At 40.0% G+C, this 18,456-nt stretch overlaps 1 protein-coding gene across 1 annotated transcript; it reads left to right on the forward strand.

Annotated features, from left to right (window-relative positions):
- The first annotated feature begins 6,861 nt into the window (after nt 1–6,861).
- LOC130367057 (uncharacterized) lies at nt 6,862–17,483 on the forward strand. The gene is made up of 10 exons (XM_056569438.1): nt 6,862–6,913; nt 7,554–7,612; nt 7,984–8,049; nt 8,898–8,972; nt 9,188–9,241; nt 10,444–10,485; nt 11,365–11,448; nt 11,543–11,608; nt 14,658–14,870; nt 17,356–17,483. The coding sequence occupies exons 1-9, from the start codon at nt 6,871–6,873 to the stop codon at nt 14,862–14,864; spliced, it is 696 nt and encodes a 231-aa protein (XP_056425413.1). The 5' UTR covers nt 6,862–6,870; the 3' UTR covers nt 14,865–14,870; nt 17,356–17,483.
- The last annotated feature ends 973 nt before the right edge of the window (nt 17,484–18,456 follow it).

Here is an 18,456-nt window from a genome sequence, read left to right on the forward strand (position 1 = left end):
TCCCAGCAAATTGCTCAACAAGGACAACAGCTGTCGCAGTTGACCCTCATGATTCAACAGCTCCTGCCTCCACAGCCTCAACCGCCAGCTCCAGCATCTCCTCCTCTCCGAGCTGCTGCTTCTTCTGCTAGAGTCCGCCTGTCTCTCCCAGATAAGTTTGACGGGGACTCTAAAAATTGCCGGGGATTCCTGTCCCAATGCTCCCTGCACTTGGAGATGTTGTCAGACCAATTCCCCACTGAATGGTCTAAGGTGGCATTCGTCGTCAGTCTACTTTCCGGGAAGGCCTTGGCCTAGGCCTCGCCTCTTTGGGACCGCAACGATCCTGCCACAGCCTCAGTCCAGTCCTTTTTTTCTGAAGTCCGCAGTGTCTTTGAGGAACCTGCCCGTGCCTTATCCGCGGAAACTGCCTTACTGAACCTTGTCCAATGAGACTCTACCATGGGCGAATACGCCATACAATTCCGGACTTTGGCCTCTGAGTTGGCCTGGAACAATGAGGCTCTCTGCGTGACCTTTAAAAAAGGTTTATACAGCCATATTAAGGTTTGTCTGGCCGCACGAGAGATACCCTCTTCCCTGACTGAACTAATCCACCTGGCTACCCGCATTGATATGCGCTACATTGAGAGTCGTCAGGAGCTCCACCAGGAGAAAGATCTCGTTCGCACCAGGCGATACCCGCGCATGGCTCCTCTCTTCTAGCATCCTTTGCAGTCTGTTACTGTGCCTCCCGCTGAGGAGGCCATGCAAGTGGACCGGTCTCGCCTGACCCAGCAAGAGAGGACTCGCCGGAGGAACGAGAACTTATGCCTATACTGTGCGAGCTCAGAACATTTCCTAAAGGATTGTCCTCTTTGTCCTCAGCGTCAGGGGAAACGCTCGCACCTAGTGATCGTGGGAGAGGCGTCACTGGGTGTAAATTCTTCCTCTCCACGCCTGACTATTCCAGTGCGGATTTCTCCAGCTGATAAAGCCTCCTTCTCTGCGGAGGCATTCTTGGACTCTGGTTCAACAGGAAACTTCATAAAAGCCTCCTTCATCAACCGGTTTAACATCCCTGTTATCCGTCTAGTCAAGCCCTTCTACATTTCCTCTGTTAACGGAGAACACCTGAATTCTACCGTGCGTTACCGCACGGCCCCTGTTCGCATGATCGTGGGGGTTCTCCATCAAGAAAGGATTGAGTTCTTTGTCCTGCCTAACTGCACCTCAGACATCCTTCTTGGCTTACCCTGGCTCCAGCGGCATTCTCCTACCCTTGACTGGACCACGGGGGACATAAAATCCTGGGGTTCTTCCTGCCACTCACGCTGCCTTAAGTCGCTTCCCACCAGCCAAGTCTCTAATGCTTCTCCTTTGCTCGGCCTTCCAAAAGCCTATCAAGACTTTTCTGACGTCTTTTGCAAAAAACAGGCAAAGGTCTTACCACCACATAGGCCCTACAACTGCCCTATTGACTTGCTCCCTGGGACCACGCCGCCCCGTGGCAGGATTTACCCTCTTTCCGCTTCGGAAACTGAGGCCATGTCGGAATATATTCAGGAGAATCTCAAAAAGGGTTTCATCAGGAAGTCTTCTTCTCCTGCTGGAGCAGGATTTTTCTTTGTTGCCAAGAAGGATGGGTCTCTATGCCCTTGTATTGACTACCGCGGCCTCAATAAGATCACTATAAAGAACCGCTACCCTCTGCCACTCATCTCGGAACTCTTTGACCGGCTGCGCGGAGCAAAGATTTTTACCCAGCTTGACCTCAGGGGCGCGTACAATCTCATCAGAATTCATGAAGGAGATGAGTGGAAAACTGCTTTTAACACCAGGGATGGTCACTTTTAATACCTGGTCATGCCATTCGGTCTTTGCAACGCCCCTGCAGTCTTCCAAGACTTTGTCAATGAGATCTTCCGGGACTTGTTGTATACTTGCGTGGTGGTCTATCTCGATGACATTTTAATCTTCTCCTCCAACCTAGAGGAACACCGCCTCCATGTTCGCCAAGTGCTCCAACGCCTCCGAGTTAACCATCTCTACGCCAAAATTGAAAAATGCCTCTTTGAACGTACCTGTCTTCCTTTCCTAGGATATCTGGTCTCAGGACAGGGCCTTCAAATGGACCCCGATAAGCTCTCCGCAGTCTTGGATTGGCCACGCCCCTCTGGACTTCGCTCTATCCAGCGCTTCCTCGGATTCGCTAATTACTACCGTCAGTTTATCCCCCACTTCTCCACCATCGTGGCTCCCATTGTGGCTCTGGCCAAGAAAGATGCGAATCCAAGATCCTGGCCTCCCCAAGCGGAAGAAGCTTTTTCTCGCCTTAAGGCCGCCTTCGCCTAAAACATTTTCTCCTCCTGAAAAAAATTACGCTATTGGTGACCGAGAATTGCTGGCCATTAAAATGGCACTCAAGGAGTGGAGGCATCTCCTGGAAGGGTCTCTCCACCCGATCACCATCTACACTGACCACAAAAATCTGTCATACCTACAGTCCGCTCAGCGCTTAAATCCTCGCCAGGCCAGGTGGTCATTGTTCTTCGCTCGCTTTAATTTCCAGATACATTTTCGTCCTGCAGACAAGAATGTCAGGGCGGATGCCCTTTCTCGTTCCACTGAGGCCACGGAGGCAGAAACCTCTCTCCGACACATCGTTCCCCCTGAGTGTCTGATCTCTGCTGCTCCGGCTTCCCTGGCACCAGTTCCTCCAGGAAAAACCTTTGTCCCTCCACGTCATCGCCTCCGGACTCTCAAATGGGGTCACTCCTCCCACTTGGCGGGTCACGCTGGAATCAAAAAATCCACTCAGTTGATTGCCAGACACTATTGGTGGCCTTCCCTTGAAAAGGATGTAACTGACTTCGTACGCTCCTGTACTGTCTGCGCACGTGATAAAATTCCTCGCCAAAGGCCCGCGGGTCTTCTTCATCCTCTGCCAGTACCCGAACAGCCTTCGTCACACATAGCGATGGACTTCGTCACTGACCTTCCTGTATCCTGTGGCAACACTGTCATTTGGGTGGTCGTTGATCGATTCTCCAAAATGGCCCATTTCGTTCCACTCCCTGGCCTCCCTTCTGCGCCACAATTGGCGAAGCATTTATTTTCGCACATTTTTCGTCTCCACGGACTGCCTACGCATATCGTCTCCGATAGAGGCGTTCAATTTGTCTCGAAATTCTGGAGAGCACTCTGCACCCAATTAAAGATTAAATTGAATTTTTCCTCCGCCTACCACCCGCAATCTAATGGACAAGTGGAGAGAATAAACCAAATCCTTGGTGACTACCTGCGACATTTTGTCTCCTCCCGCCAAGATGATTGGGTTGACCTGTTACCCTGGGCCGAATTCTCGTACAATTTCAAAGACTCTGAGTCATCCACCAAGTCTCCATTCTTTGTGGTGTACGGCCGTCACCCACTTCCCCCCCTCCCTATCCCCACTTCATCTGGAGTCCCTGCCGTAGATGATTTGACCCGGGACTTTTCCTCTATTTGGAAGGAGACTCAAAAGTCACTCTCGCTGGCCTCCTCTCGTATGAAGAAACATGCGGAAGAGAAGAATTCCTCCTGTCTTTGCCCCTGGTGACAAAGTGTGGCTCTCTGCCAAATATATTCGGTTCCGTGTCCCTAGCTACAAGCTGGGTCCACGTTACCTTGGGCCATTTAGGGTCAAAAGTCAAATCAACCCTGTCTCTTACAAGCTTCATCTTCCTCCTTCTCTTCGTATTCCGAACTCTTTTCATGTTTCCCTTCTCAAGCCTCTCATTCTTAACCGCTTGTCTCCCAAGGTCACCGTTCCTGCTCCTGTCTCGGGCTCCTCTGACGTCTTCTCGGTTAAAGAAATTCTTGCTTCAAAGATTGTCAGAGGTAAAAAAATAATTATTGTTGATTGGGAGAATTGTGGCCCCGAGGAGAGGTCTTGGGAGCCAGAGGACAATATTCTAGACAAAGAACTCATCTACAGATTCCTTGGTTCCAAGAAGAGGGGGAGACCCAAGGGGGGGGGGGGGGGGTACTGTCACGCCGAGCGCTTCGGGTCCCGCTGCTTCCCCGGAGCGCTCGCGGCGTCCTTCTGTATGCAGCCGCCAGTCGGCACTGCGTCCATGTTCTCGGAGGGGACGCGATCCGAGGTGCGGGACGTGCCCACTCTCGGATCGCGTCCCGTGTCTCTCACCCACCACGTCCTCCTTCACTGCCCTCCCGGTGCGCGCGGCCCCGCTCTCCAGGGCGCGCGAGCCGGCTCTATGAAATTTAAAGGGCCAGTGCACCACTAAATGGTGCCTGGACCAATCAGTTCTAAACATATAAAAACCCACGTCCCCTTCCTGTCCTTGCCGGATCTTGTTGCCTTGTGCCCTGAGAAAGCGTTATAGTGTGTCCCAAGCCTGTGTACCTTGACCTTCTGCTGTTGCCCCTGACTACGAACCTCGCTGCCTTCCCTGACCTTCTGCTATATCTGACCCAGCCTCTGTCTAGTCCTTGTATACTGCGCCAGTCTCAGCTGCCAGAGAGGTCGAGTCGCTACTGGGGAACACGACCTGGTAGTTACTGCCGCAGCAAGTCCATCCTGCTTTGCGGCGGGGTCTGGTGAACACCAGTAACTGCTTAGAACCGATTCCCCAGTACGGCCCGCGTCATCGCCTCTCTGGTACAGGGGATCCACCTCAAGTGTCTTCACCAGCCGCTAGTCCGGACCCTGACAAAGACCATACCTACCGTGAAGCATGGGGGGGTGGAAACATCATTCTGTGGGGCTGTTTTTCAGCAAAGGGACCAGGACAACTGATCCATGTAAAGGAAAGAATTAATTGGGTCATGTATTGGGAGATTTTGAGTGAAAACCTCCTTCCATCAGCAAAGGCATTAAAGATGAAACAAAACTGGGTCTTTCAGCATGACAATGATCCCAAACACACAGCTCGGGCGATGAAGGAGTGGCTTCTTAAGAAGCATTTCAATGTCCTGGAGTGGCCTAGCCAGTCTCCAGTTCTCACCCCCATAAAAAAAAACTTTTGAGGGAGTTAAAAATCCATGTTTCCCAGCGACAGCCCCAAAACATCAATGTTCTAGGGGAGATCTGAAAGAAGGAATCGGCCAAAATAAGAGCAACAGTGTGTGAAAACCTTGTGAAGACTTACAGAAAACGTTTGACCTCTGTCATTGCCAACAAAGGGTATATAACAAAGTATTGAAATGAACTTTTGTTATTGACCAAATACTTATTTTCCACCAAAATTAATTCTTAAAAAATCAGACAATGTGATTTTATGGATTTTTTTTCTCATTATGTCTCTCATGGTTGAGGTATACCTATGATGAAAATTACAGGCCTCTCTCATCTTTTAAAGTGGGAGAACTTGCACAAATGGTGGCTGACTAAATACTTTTTTGCCTCACTGTGTATATATACATATATATTTTTTCTTCTTTCCTTTCATTCATTCATCATGATTATTATTCTGAATTGTATTTTCACATACACTGTCCTTCACACTCATATTTTTCACATATCATTTTTCCCACACTCATATTATATTCACATTGTATCCAACATCACACTTGGCACCCATTCACACATTATTTGGGGATTTCTCAATTTTTTTCTTGTAACTGACATTTCTACACACATTCATTATTCTATTTGGATAGTTTATGGTAGTCACAATGTCTTCAGTAATTTTCAATGGGTTATTTTGCGTCATTTGCTATTTCTGCTATGCATTTTTCTTCCTATTTTATTATTTTTTCTCCCTAGATCCAGCATGAGTTGCGGTATTCTGTGGTAGCAGCAGGGATGTTAGGATCTTATTGGAAAGGTGGGCAAAACTGCGGGTGGAGCTTGTACTGCCTCTCTCTCAGTAGTCTCTCATCATGTGACACTTATACACGATCACATGATCTTTTTCTCAGTGAGTTGATTAGGGCCTGCACCCAGCTGATGGGTAAGCGTTTTCAGCGATATATAGTGGGCGTTTTCACATTATGAGTGGAGGGCACCCTAAGGTGAATTTTAGAGATTGAATAGGAACTTACAGTACCTGGGTCTAGCCATGCCCTCTGATGAAGCATCTGCGAAAGGTACATTGGGATACGTGGGTGTATGACTCTTGACAGCACATTTGGTGGGTATTACTGTTTAGTTATTATCTTTTTAAGCAATCTCTCTGTATTTGGGTAATTGTCTGTCACTATTTCATTGCCTGGCTTTGATACCTTTAAATTTTTTGTGACTTTTTACCTGTCTGTTATTATTGTATGCCATCACATCATCTTCTGTACTTGGAACCATAGTGCCATATTCCATTTCTATTTCTCTTTAACAATGATGATTTGATGTATTTTTGAATATTTTTATAATTAAACGACCGGTCTTTTGTATTTGGTGTTTCATGTATAGTGTATCCCAGTCACGGCTGTATTCTAGGCCGCTTATTGTTGGAGTAGTTTTAGGTACTGTACTAAGAATGCGTATTGCATCAATACTGAAAATACAGGTCAGTACAGGAGTTTCCAATAATGAAAACCTTAACAGGACAATGCATACACGTGTAAGCCAAAAAGGTGTTATATAATATTCAGACAATAAAACAAGCATAAGAATAAATCCTCTACACATTATCTAATTCATCCATGGTCGGGTAAACATTTGGCAGGAAACATCAGTTTATTGAATGATGACAGCGGGATCATGGAACATACATATCAAAGCAAATAATGACAATTAGAAATTCGTATTTCTTTATATGTGCCAAGCTGTGATACGAAGCAGGCGGAGCCATCACTTGGAATAGTATATAATAAGTGTTATAAAGTATCTGTCTTTAGATATTTGGTTAGGTATTCATTCTAGAGAACCTGTAACCAATAGTCTCAGCCATGAAGATCTCTTTAAGTTTTCTGCTGTTGGGAATCTCCCTTGGTAAGACCAATTAGTTTTTTATATTGTGTGCGCAGACTTAGAAAGTATTAAGAGTGGGAACAGAAAACAATTGTAATATTTATATGTGTTATTCATTATCTATATAACTTACATTATTCTGAAATATATATTACCTGGGTAAATCCCCAAACTAAAGAAACATTTTGGTAGGATTAATACAATAATATATATATATATATATATATATATATATATATATATATATATATATATATATATACTGTATATATATATATATATATATATATATATATATATATATATATGCGGTATATATATTTTTTATATTTTTCATTTATATTTATTTTATAGATAATGTTTCCCTTAATATTTAATAATGGTTATAGTCTCTATTGTCTACAGACAATACATCTATTTCAATATGGCTGTCCTAAATATACATAGCTGTAACATTTTAAAAACATAAAAACAAGACAAACATATAATTTCTCTATGACCATAAAGTAAAAACTGTCCGGGCAGAATCTTTATCCTCTTTTGTCTTGAACTTACATATCATTGTTGAAGAATAGATGCCTTATTATACTATATTGCTATACTTGTTTGAGATGTAATGTTTGACTATATTATGTTTTTTTTTTTTTTTTTTTTTTTGCAGCCTTAACAAATGCATTTATTCTTAATAACAATAAAAATAAAAACAAAAATAAAATGGGGGTAAGTAGCCTTTATCATTAGTCTTTAATGTCTCATAATTATTTTTTTTTGCACACTGTATCTAAAATGCAAGCACAGATATTTAATTTATTAACTAACCTCTAAAATCACCAGCTTTTCACAACAACATGATTTTGCCACACTCTTTCACAAGATGTATATTGTGTGCTTGTCTATGGGTGGACACCCTGTGAGTGTTATGTAAATAAAGCCTTTTGGGTGGTCTCATAACATGTGGTCATATTGTATTGAACTGGGGTCATGAAATAGTGGGGCCCTTAACCAAATTAAAAATAAGGTTAGTGTGCACCACCTATATACTTTTTGTATGAATTATGCTTTATGAAGGTGTTTTGGATTTTATTTTTTAGGAAAAAGAAGCATTTTCCCATGGTCGTGCGGTGACTTTGGTGATGAAACGGTGGAATGACTGGCAGGTAAAAAACTATGTTAAAAAAAATGATAATTGGAATAATAGATCATTGTTAGAGAGTTTATTGAAAAAGTAGTAGTAGGTCTTTAAAAACATACAAAGATCTTAATTTATAACAGTGGTTTCCAAATATTTAGCACAAAGAACCATGAAAAAAGCCACATAACTTGAACCTGAAACAGTGGTCCAGCTATAAACATAGGAACGTATTCTGGCATCGTGAATTATGTGCTCTACCCAGAATGATGTATGGCCTTACAGTTGTTACATTGTAAAATTAGGTCTATGCATATCAGATCAAGTAAAGTTTCAGAAATTTGGTATTAGGGTATGTTTGCATTATGGAATTTTTACGCACAGATTGTGCTCCGAAAATTGCGGTGTGAACCTTTGCATAGGTGTGAATAGATCTTCAGTGGATCTGTTCACACTGCAGAATTTCAGCAGTGGAGAATTCTGCTGCTAAAATGTATCCGCCGAAAGTATGAACATGTTTATTCTTTCAGCAGAATTATGCGCAGACTGCATTGCTGTCAATGGTGACAGCGCAGTGTCGCAAGGTCCTCTGGCGACAGTTGCCAGATGGAATCTCCGCTCATGGAATTTAGCGGAGAGGAGATTCCAATTGGCGGCTGCTGCCAAAATCACGAGATTCCGAGATACTCTAACACTGAATCTTAAGGTCATCTTGATCCCCTTGCCCCCCCCCCCCAACTTCCCTAGGTGCCTCAAATGTAACATTTATAAATGTAATGTTTACGTTATGTAAAGCTAGAACATATACCAGCACCTCCAATAAATAATTATTGATTTTGTTTTTCCTATCTTTTTTTTTTTTTTTTTTTTTTTTAGAATTGCCACAGGTGCAGTGAAATCGAAAGATACTGCATGGAGAAAGCCATTGTGGAAGATATCATCTTTATTCTGGTAAATTATGACAATGTTAATGAAAATGTTCATATCTCATTCCATAGCTTATGTTTCTGACAGTATAGTAACCTAATGCATGAACACTTTACAATGTCAAATTAGAATAGTATGATGATTTACATTTACTTGTTTTATAATTGTGAAGTATGTATATGACATTAGACACAATGTTTGATTAATTCAAATAACATAGTTTTATCACATCATTTTAGAGACTGTTGGCTAATGACATGGGACAGTCAGTGAAAGATCTTGTGGGAACAGTGGTAAGGATAAGTTATTGGTACATTTATTACATTTATTTTGACTTACAGTGTTTCAAATTAACTTTAACCTTGTAACATTGTTCTGTAGTTTCAGGCAATAAAACCAATGAAGTATACTGCAGTGCAACATTATAGCGCCCAGTACATGATGCTATAGATATCAAAATAAAACAACATAAAATAAAAGCCTGCGAAGAATGTTTATCTATCTTTTGTTTTCTACAGTTTCTATGGCAGTGAAGTCATAGATTAGGTTAACATAGAGTTTTTTCAAGAATATTTCAATTGTTAAAATGCATCATAAAAATCGTGGGAAACTTATGTCTGCATTTTTAACATAAACGTGCTCTATATAAGTCTATGGGAAAGTGGTTATCTGAGCATACAATACGTAAAAATACGGATGCATTTTTTTAATAGCCACATAAATTAGTCACATGTCACTTATTCACTTGGCTGTATATAATGTGCCTGTATTTTTGCATCTTGTATGCACAGACAACCATTTTTCCATAGTCCTACATATAGCACATTAATGTTAAAATTTGGACATAAGTAGCCCACGATTTTGTGGATGCATGTCTACAAATGAATTACCATAGGGTTAAATCTGTGGTCCTCATCTGACTTCACTGTCACTGCCTTTGAGCAACATCACACCAAGCGGCCATTTGATGTTGTTAGTCTATTAATGTACTGTGCATTTATTTCATCAATATTCATGAACTTGATTGTTAGGCTATGTTCACATCAGCGTTGTGGAGCATTGTGGGACGGAGGTTGTGGCAGTGGGCATCAACAAAACCCAACAGGTCCCATTTACTTTGAATGGGGATCGTTGGGGTTCCGTTAGATGCCCTTTTTTTTTTTACATGAGATAAACACCTGACATGCAGGGTTTTTATTTCCGCTAAACACCCGTCAAAATAATGGAATTAGCAAACAGAGCCTGTAACACTGATGTAAACTCAGCTTTAGCTTAAAGAAATATCACAATCATTTTATTGTAACCTGCCATTAGATTATTTGCTTTAGTTCTTATTTATCTACATTTTTTTTATTAGATTTCTTTATTATATTTTATTAGTTTTATTTGTATTTACTATTATATTATTAGAGCTATTTAATAATAAATGCTATTGATAAAGATACAGATTAGCATTATATCTTTACAGAAAATGAGTTGTATTGTTTTATTTCAGGACTTTAAGATCCAAATCCAATATGTCTACAATGCAGTGGATGTAAGTTGAGCTAGTTTTTTTGTATTTTAAGTTTATCTTTATTTTGAGTTTTCTTTCACTGTTTATTTTATTACTATACAGGACCTGGGAATCCCGTCACTATACTGATGGGACTAACTGCTCCTATAGCCCCTTTATAGTGCAGCACTGTACAGCTGTGGAGGGAATTAGGGATGCTGTGCGTCACTACTTCCCTCCGAGGATGCTGAAACTATGGTGTTTTTGCTTAAAAACACCATAGTCTCAGCAAGCTGTGATTTGGCAAAACTCCCAGATTGCAGCAAAACGCCAGGGTCAAGGGAAAAATTACAAACCCAAAAATGCAAAGTGGGTTTGGCGTTTTGGGTTTTCCTATTTTTATAAATTTTTTATTACGCTGTGTCCTGGTGTTTTCTGTTGGTGAATTTGTTACGAAAAAAAAAAAAAAAAAAAGAACTGCATCTTTAAAACACACTACAGAAATTGCTTCTTTTTGTGGACAATTTTCTCACTTTTGGAGCATTATTTTGGGGTGGTGTATGTAAACACAAACTTACAAAAAAAAAGTTTTACATGTTTAAATGTTTGAAGGAAGCTTAAGACTATGTTTATAAATATATATATATATATATATATATATATATATATATATATATATATATACATATATATATATGTATATATATATATATTTTTTTTTTGCCTTGATTTAGGCTGTTACGGGTAAAAAATGTAAAATGGAAAAGGGGAAAATAAATCAGTTTTTTATTGCCATTTACGTTTCATAATGAGGTGCATAAAATTATGTGTGAACATGTTTTTAATGGCATATCTTTTAACATTGTCAGTCTTACCTGGATCTGAATATAAAAGTATTTAAATAGATTTGTTTCTTTTCAGAACGGAAACTGTGATTCACTTACTCAAGTCTTGAGAAGTTACGGATTGCTCAATCACTTTGTGCAAACTGTCATCGCTTTGATGGTAAGTTATCTTGTTGCTAATGCAGAAAAGTCTGTGCAGTGTCTTTTAAGAAGGGAAATGATAAAAACAACTGTTTGGCTTTTTCTCTCCTTAGAATAAGCCATTGAAAGATTCCAATGTGGACCTGGGATCAATTTGTAAAGGAGTGAATGATGCTTTGGTAAGAAAATTATTTTTAATGTACTCCTCTATGTACTGGTAAGACGTATACTTAACCCCTTCCTATAAAGTGACCTACAATAGTGAGGTATAATTTTCCACATTACTGTACATATATTTAATTGTCCATTGCATGGGGCTACACTTTTGTGGTCATGGTCATGATCAAAGAAGGCAAATTAACCAATGATGCACCTCAAAAGTTGAAATATTACCTAACATACTGTATTTAGGACTGTTAGTCAGAGTTTCCCTAGCAACCAGTCTGGCAGATGCAAAGTCAGATACAAAGCTTAAAGGGGTTATCCAGGAATAGAAAAACACAGCTAATTTCTTTAAAAAAACAGCTCCATGTCTGTCTCCGGGTTGTGTGTGGTTTTACAACTTGGCTCCATACACTTCAATGGAACTGAGCTGCAGAACCACACCCAACCTGGAAACAGACGGAGAGCTGTTTTTGAAAGATAGTAGCTCTGTTTTTCTATGCCTGGATAACCCCTTTAAGGCACTAATTGTATTAAATCGAGTATCTCTACGAAAAGTACCCTACCACACTATTCTGTATTGAACTTAGACGAACAGTATAGAAGGTTAAATCTAATAATATCATATTTCAACATTAAAGGGGTACTTCGCCCCTAGACATCTTATCCCCTATCCAAAGGAAAGGGGATAAGATGACAGAATGCGGGGGTCCAGCCACTGGGACCTCCGCGATCTCTGGGTAGGCAACCCAGCATTATGAACAATTATGTTTAGAATGCTGGCTTCGGGCGGCCGTGGTCATGACGTCATGCCTTGCCCTTTCCATTCATGTCTATGGGAGAAGCTGTGGAAAAAGATGTCTAGGGGTGGAGTACCCCTTTAAGTCTATGTTCACACCACAGATTTTTCAAATGAAAATTAAGATCTTTATCTAAAATGGGTTTAGTTCACTGCAGTTTGCTGTTTAAATATAAAGTTGAATGTGTATTCAGTCTTCATTGACTTCATTGGATAGATCATGTGCAGAATATAAAACCTTAAAAAAGAGAAATCATACACATATACAAAAGAAATACTGTTTATTAAGGTTTACAAAACAATAAAAAATGGGCATAAATAGGAAACAAAAAAAGAAAAAAGAAAAGAGAATTACCAAAAACATCACTGATGGATAGATGGTAAGAAGAGGGTGAGACATACATTATTACAGTATAAGATGTAATAGTAACAAAGCTGGAGCAGAAAGAACATGGAGAAAATGCAAGGAAAATCAAATCCAAAATCATATAACATGACCAGCTGCGTACATGAGATACTGTTGCAAGATACATGCAGGGTGCCAGACCATACCTACCTAACCCCAACGATCGTTTCTCTAATTAGAATAGCTTAGAATAGCTTCCGGAGCAAGCTATTCTAATTAGTGAAACGATCGTTGGGGTTAGGTAGGTATGGTCTGGCACCCTGCATGTATCTTGCAACAGTATCTCATGTACGCAGCTGGTCATGTTATATGATTTTGGATTTGATTTTCCTTGCATTTTCTCCATGTTCTTTCTGCTCCAGCTTTGTTACTATTACATCTTATATTGTAATAATGTATGTCTCACCGTCTGCTTACCATCTGTCCATCAGTGATGTTTTTGGTGCTTCTCTTTTCTTTTTTTTTTGTTTCCTATTTATGCCCATTTTTAATGGTTTTGTAAACCTTAATAAACAGTGTTTCTTTTGTATATGTGTGCATGATTTCCCTTTTTTTTTTTTGGTGTTATATAGTTCTATTGCACACACTTACTTACTGGCTCAGTAAGGGTTGTTTTCTTTTTTATTTTATCAGTTAAGTAGTGATATTAAAATGTGGAACTGAACAGTAAGGCAGATTTTCCAAGGAAACCAATGAGACACAGAAAATGCACCAAAATTAACATAGAAAAACTAATTCTTTGGCGCCTAGAAAATGTGTTGTCAAATTAACAACAATGAGCCTCATTTACCAAGGCTTTTCAGAATAGATTTTGTGACGGTTTGTCTCCAAAACATTGTCTCCTACATTTTCTAAAGAAACCTACAAATTTACTAATGTTTCCACATAAAATGTGGTGGATTTCAGCTCTTGAAAACCTAACAGCTCAGAGCATGTGTAAAAAAAAAAAGGAAAAATTATAAAAATTGTCAAATACAAGATACAATAAAGTAATAAATACCGTGGAAAAATACCTGTCGGAAAAAAAACCACAAAAACTCCACTCCACTCTTAAATGAGGCCCATTGTGTATTTCTTTACTGCACAGACAGTCTGGTGTATGATTTTGCTATACATATTCCCTTTATATTTCCACCGCCTCCAGTTTTACAGCAGCAGCAGATATAACAGTATGTAGGAAGCTGTATTATTGAAATGTTCACATTAGTTCACAATATTGACACTCATTTTCTGAAATACTTTAACCCCCTAGGTGACAGAGGGCATACCTATATTCCTTTGCAAACTGTGACTTAGTGCACCAGGGCGTACCTGTACACCCTGGATCTTTTAGCGTCTATGAAGACAATAAGTGATGGCTACTATGAGCAGCTGGGCATAACGGGCCATGTAGATCCTGGCATCTAAAAAGGCCAAAATGGGGTGTATCCTTAAGGGGTTAAACACTATTTCTAAATTTAGAGTTAGTTTTTATTATCATAATGCATATGAAATAAAAAATAAAGCAACATTACAAATGGTCTTTATTTAAAAAACAATCCTTTGCTTTGTCTCCTATGTAAACCTATGGAGTATGTTTACAATATAACAGACCACAGATTTCCCCAATCTGTCACCTACTTTTTGCTAACCTACAAATAGCTATATTATTAGAGATACAGTAGAACAATAAAAAAAATCTACAGAGAAGAGTGCCAATATCTTGAGGAAGACAAAACATTTCTAAACTGTAGCATATATTTTGCTTGTACAAATCATAGTCATAGCATAAAACCATATGTCATTTTTGCTAGTACAGATGACACATATTTTAATTTTGACCTAGTCCACATAATAACACTGTGTTTTATTTTCTTTACAGGGAGGTATCTTAGGTTCAGTACTTGATATTGTTGAAAATCTTACTGGTGTTGTTACTGGACTGGTCGGTACTGCCACTGGAGTGGTTGGTGACGTTCTCGGTTCTGCCACTGGAGCACTTGGTGGCGTTGTCGGTTCTGCCACAGGAGTGGCTGGTAACCTTCTTGGTACTGCCACTGGATTGCTTGGTGGCTTAAAGTTAGGTTAATCACAGGTAACTGCTTTTATTTCTTAAAATACGGTAGATTACATTTAAGAAATAAATTTAAATGCTCATTTAGAAACTAATTTAGCTTTAGTCGCATCAAGCACATTACACATAAATTTTGTACTCCGTATTCATAGCTCTTTAATCTGCCCTCTGTCCGCTTTCCTAAAATTTAGGTAAAAAAATGTTGGTGAAATTTAAAACATATTCCTTACAAAAGGACATATTGTTTATAGGAACTAGTACCGACAAACATACAAATAATTTGAATTAACAAATTTCTATAAAATTGAAGGCTGCTTTTGATGTTAAATGAGTGATTTTATTGTAATTGTAATAAAAGTGAACAGAAGGTATGACACATTGCTGGAACACTAACTATAACTCACTATGACAAACTCACAGCAAAATTACTGTGAATAACAAATTAAAAGTGAGCGTAAATAAAGTAAAGAAAAATATTGTTAAAGGGGTACGCCAATGGAAAACTTTTTTTTTTTTATTTAAATCAACTGGTGCCAGAAAGTTAAACAGATTTGCAAATTACTTCTATTAAAAAATCTTAATCCTTCCAGTATTTATTAGCTGCAGAATACTAAAGAGGAAATTCTGTTCTTTTTGGGACACTGTTTTGCTCTCTGCTGACATCACGAGCGCAGTGCTCTCTGCTGACATCTCTGTCCATTTTAAGAACTGTTCAGAGTAGGAGAAAATCCTCATAGAAAACATATGCTGCTCTGGACAGTTCCTAAAATGGACAGATATGTCAGCAGAGAGCACTGTGCTTGTGATGTCAGCTGAGAGCACTGTTTTCCACAAAGAACAGAATTTCCTCTGTAGTATTCAGCAGCTTATAAGTATTGGAAGGAATAATATTTTTTAATAGAAGTAATTTACAAATCTGTTTAACTTTCTGGCACCAGTTGATTTAAATAACAAAAAAAGTTTTCCACCAGAGTACCCATTTAATCTGTTAAGGACCAGAGGCGTCATAGCGGGTGGGGCCTTGCCTCTAACAATGGCTGGGACCCGTGGCCTATAGCGCATGGCACTGATCACGGGCCATTAATGCTTTAGACGCGGCGTTCAAAGTTGATAGCCGCATTTAAAGTGAAACTAATCTACCCTTGGCTAGCTCAGCGGGCTGTTCAGGATAGCCGTGGGGAAATCGCGGCATCCCGAACAGCTGTAGGACAGCAGGAGGGTCCCCTTACCTGTCTCATGGTGTCCGATCGCCGAATGACTGCTCAGTGCCTGAGATCCAGGCATGAGCAGTCAAGCGGCAGAATCATCGAACAATGGTTTCCTATTAGAAACCAGTGATCAATGTAAAAGATCAGTGTTTGCAGTGTTATAACCCCCTATGGGAGCTATAACACTGCAAAATAAGTGGATAAAAAAGTTATTAAAGATCATTTAACCCCTTCCCTAATAAAAGTTTGAATCACTCCGCTTTTTGCCATAAAAAAAACAGTGTAAATAAAAATAAACATTTGGTATCACCGCATGTGGAAATGTCCGAATTATAAAAATATATCGTTAATTAAACCACATGGTCAATGGCGTGCGCGCAAAAAAATTCCAAAGTCCAATATATTGTATTTTTGGTCACTTTTTATTTCATGAAAAAATGAATAAAAAGCAATCAAAAAGTCTGATCAATAAAAAATGGAACTGCTAAAAACTTCAGATCACAGCGCAAAAAATGAGCCCTCATACAGCCCCATAAGTGGAAAAATAAAAAAGTTATAGGGGTCAGAAGATGAAAATTTTAAACGTATACATTTTCCTGCATGTATAACAAAAATAAATATGGAGCACTCACTCAGAGATTGCAGGGTCATCTTCTTTATTGGTTCAGATGAACATCAACGGGAGACAAGGTGTGGGGAGGCAGATGGCGTGAACGCGTGGGTATGGAGTGACGAGCCGTTATCGCGCCGAGGTGCTTCATCAGGCTCAGGTCATTTTCCTGCATGTAGTTATGATTTTTTACAGAAGTACGACAAAATCAAACCTATATAAGTATGGTAATATTTTAATCGTATGGACCTACAGAATAAAGAGAAGGTGTCATTTTTACTGAAAAATTTACTGCGTAGCAACAGAAGCCCCCACAATGTACAAAATGGTATTTTATTTCTTCAATTTCGTCGCACAATGATTTTTTTTTCATTTTGTTGTAGATTATTGGGTAAAGTGACTGATGTTATTATAAAGTAGAATTTGTTGCGCCAAAAATTAGCCATCATATGGATTTTTTGGTGCAAAATTGAAAGAGTTATGATTTTCTAAAGGTAAGGAGGAAAAAATGAAAGTGCAAAAATGGAAAAAACCCTGGTCCTTAAGGGGTTAAAGTTCAAGAACAGGGAAAAACCTGCATTTTTCAAAGTTTTACAAAACTGTGTAGATCAATTGAAATTGAGAATTGTAAACACACCAGTCAATAAAATGCATATTAATAATTCTTATTTTCTGCATTACTTTACAGTTACATTTTGCCTCAACCTAATAAGATGGGAAAGTGATGTCGCTATGAATTCTACGTATGATCTTCAATCATTTGCCTGTGTCTTATTAGTTGTATGCTACCATTTCATTTCAGTTTGTTCCTAATAAATACTAAGCATAATCTATACAAATTTGAATATTCCTTTATTTTATGGGGGGGGGGGGGGGGTGTTAATAACTTTAGCATTAAACTAAAGCAAACCTTACTGGTGTAGTTACAGTTACTTAGTATGGTTGAAAAAAGACACATGTGCCTGAAGAACAACCAAGGAGGGGAGAAGACAGATGAAGGGAAGGGGTATGGGTGGATGAAGGGCTTCCTCCGCCTGAAAAAAAAAAAAAAGGTTTAATCTCCAGAGAAATCATGCCTTCTTTGCAGAAGAAGAACTCTTCTTCAGGCCTTCAAAAAAATCTTAAAAGACAAAAATGTTAAAGGGGTACTCCGCCCCTGGCATCTTATCCCCTATCAAAAGGATAGGGGATAAGATGTTAGATCGCCGCGGTCCCGCTGCTGGGGACCCCGGGGAGCGCCACTGCGGCACCCCGCCATCATTACTGCACAGAGCGAGTTCGCTCTGTGCGTAATGACGGGCGATACAGGGGCCGGAGCAGCGTGACGTCATGGCTCCGCCCCTCATGACATCACGGCCCGTCCCCTTAATGCAAGTCTATGGCAGGGGGCATGATGACAGCCACGCCCCCTCCATAGACTTGTATTGATGGGGGCGGACCGTGACATCACGAGGGGCGGAGCCATGACATAACGATGCTCCGCCACCTGTATTGCCCGTCATTACGTGCAGAGCGATCTCACTCTGCGCAGTAATGATAGCGGGGTGCTGCAGCAGCGATCCCCGGGGTCCCCAGCAGCGGGCGCCGGGCGATCTGACATCTTATCCCCTATCCTTTGGCTAGGGGATAAGATGTCTAGAGGTGGAGTACCCCTTTAAAGGCTCTGCAGAAAAAAAGTTATTCCACGAAAAAACAAGAATTCTTTACACCACATTTTTTTATAGGGTCCATTTATATACTTAGCCAAATTGATCATGTTCCCCTTTAAAAGACTCATGATATCTAAGCT

Source organism: Hyla sarda, chromosome 4 (assembly GCF_029499605.1).
Source record: "Hyla sarda isolate aHylSar1 chromosome 4, aHylSar1.hap1, whole genome shotgun sequence".
In the NCBI taxonomy this organism is placed as follows: domain Eukaryota; kingdom Metazoa; phylum Chordata; class Amphibia; order Anura; family Hylidae; genus Hyla; species Hyla sarda.

What these genes read in the sequence shown, in the direction of transcription:
- LOC130367057 (XM_056569438.1), top strand. Translation starts at nt 6,871, where the DNA reads ATGAAGATCTCTTTAAGTTTTCTGCTGTTGGGAATCTCCCTTG. An exon ending in AACGGTGGAATGACTGGCAG is followed by an intron (nt 8,050 to 8,897) that starts GTAAAAAACTAT and finishes TTTTTTTTTTAG; the next exon opens with AATTGCCACAGGTGCAGTGA. An exon ending in AAGGAGTGAATGATGCTTTG is followed by an intron (nt 11,609 to 14,657) that starts GTAAGAAAATTA and finishes TTTTCTTTACAG; the next exon opens with GGAGGTATCTTAGGTTCAGT.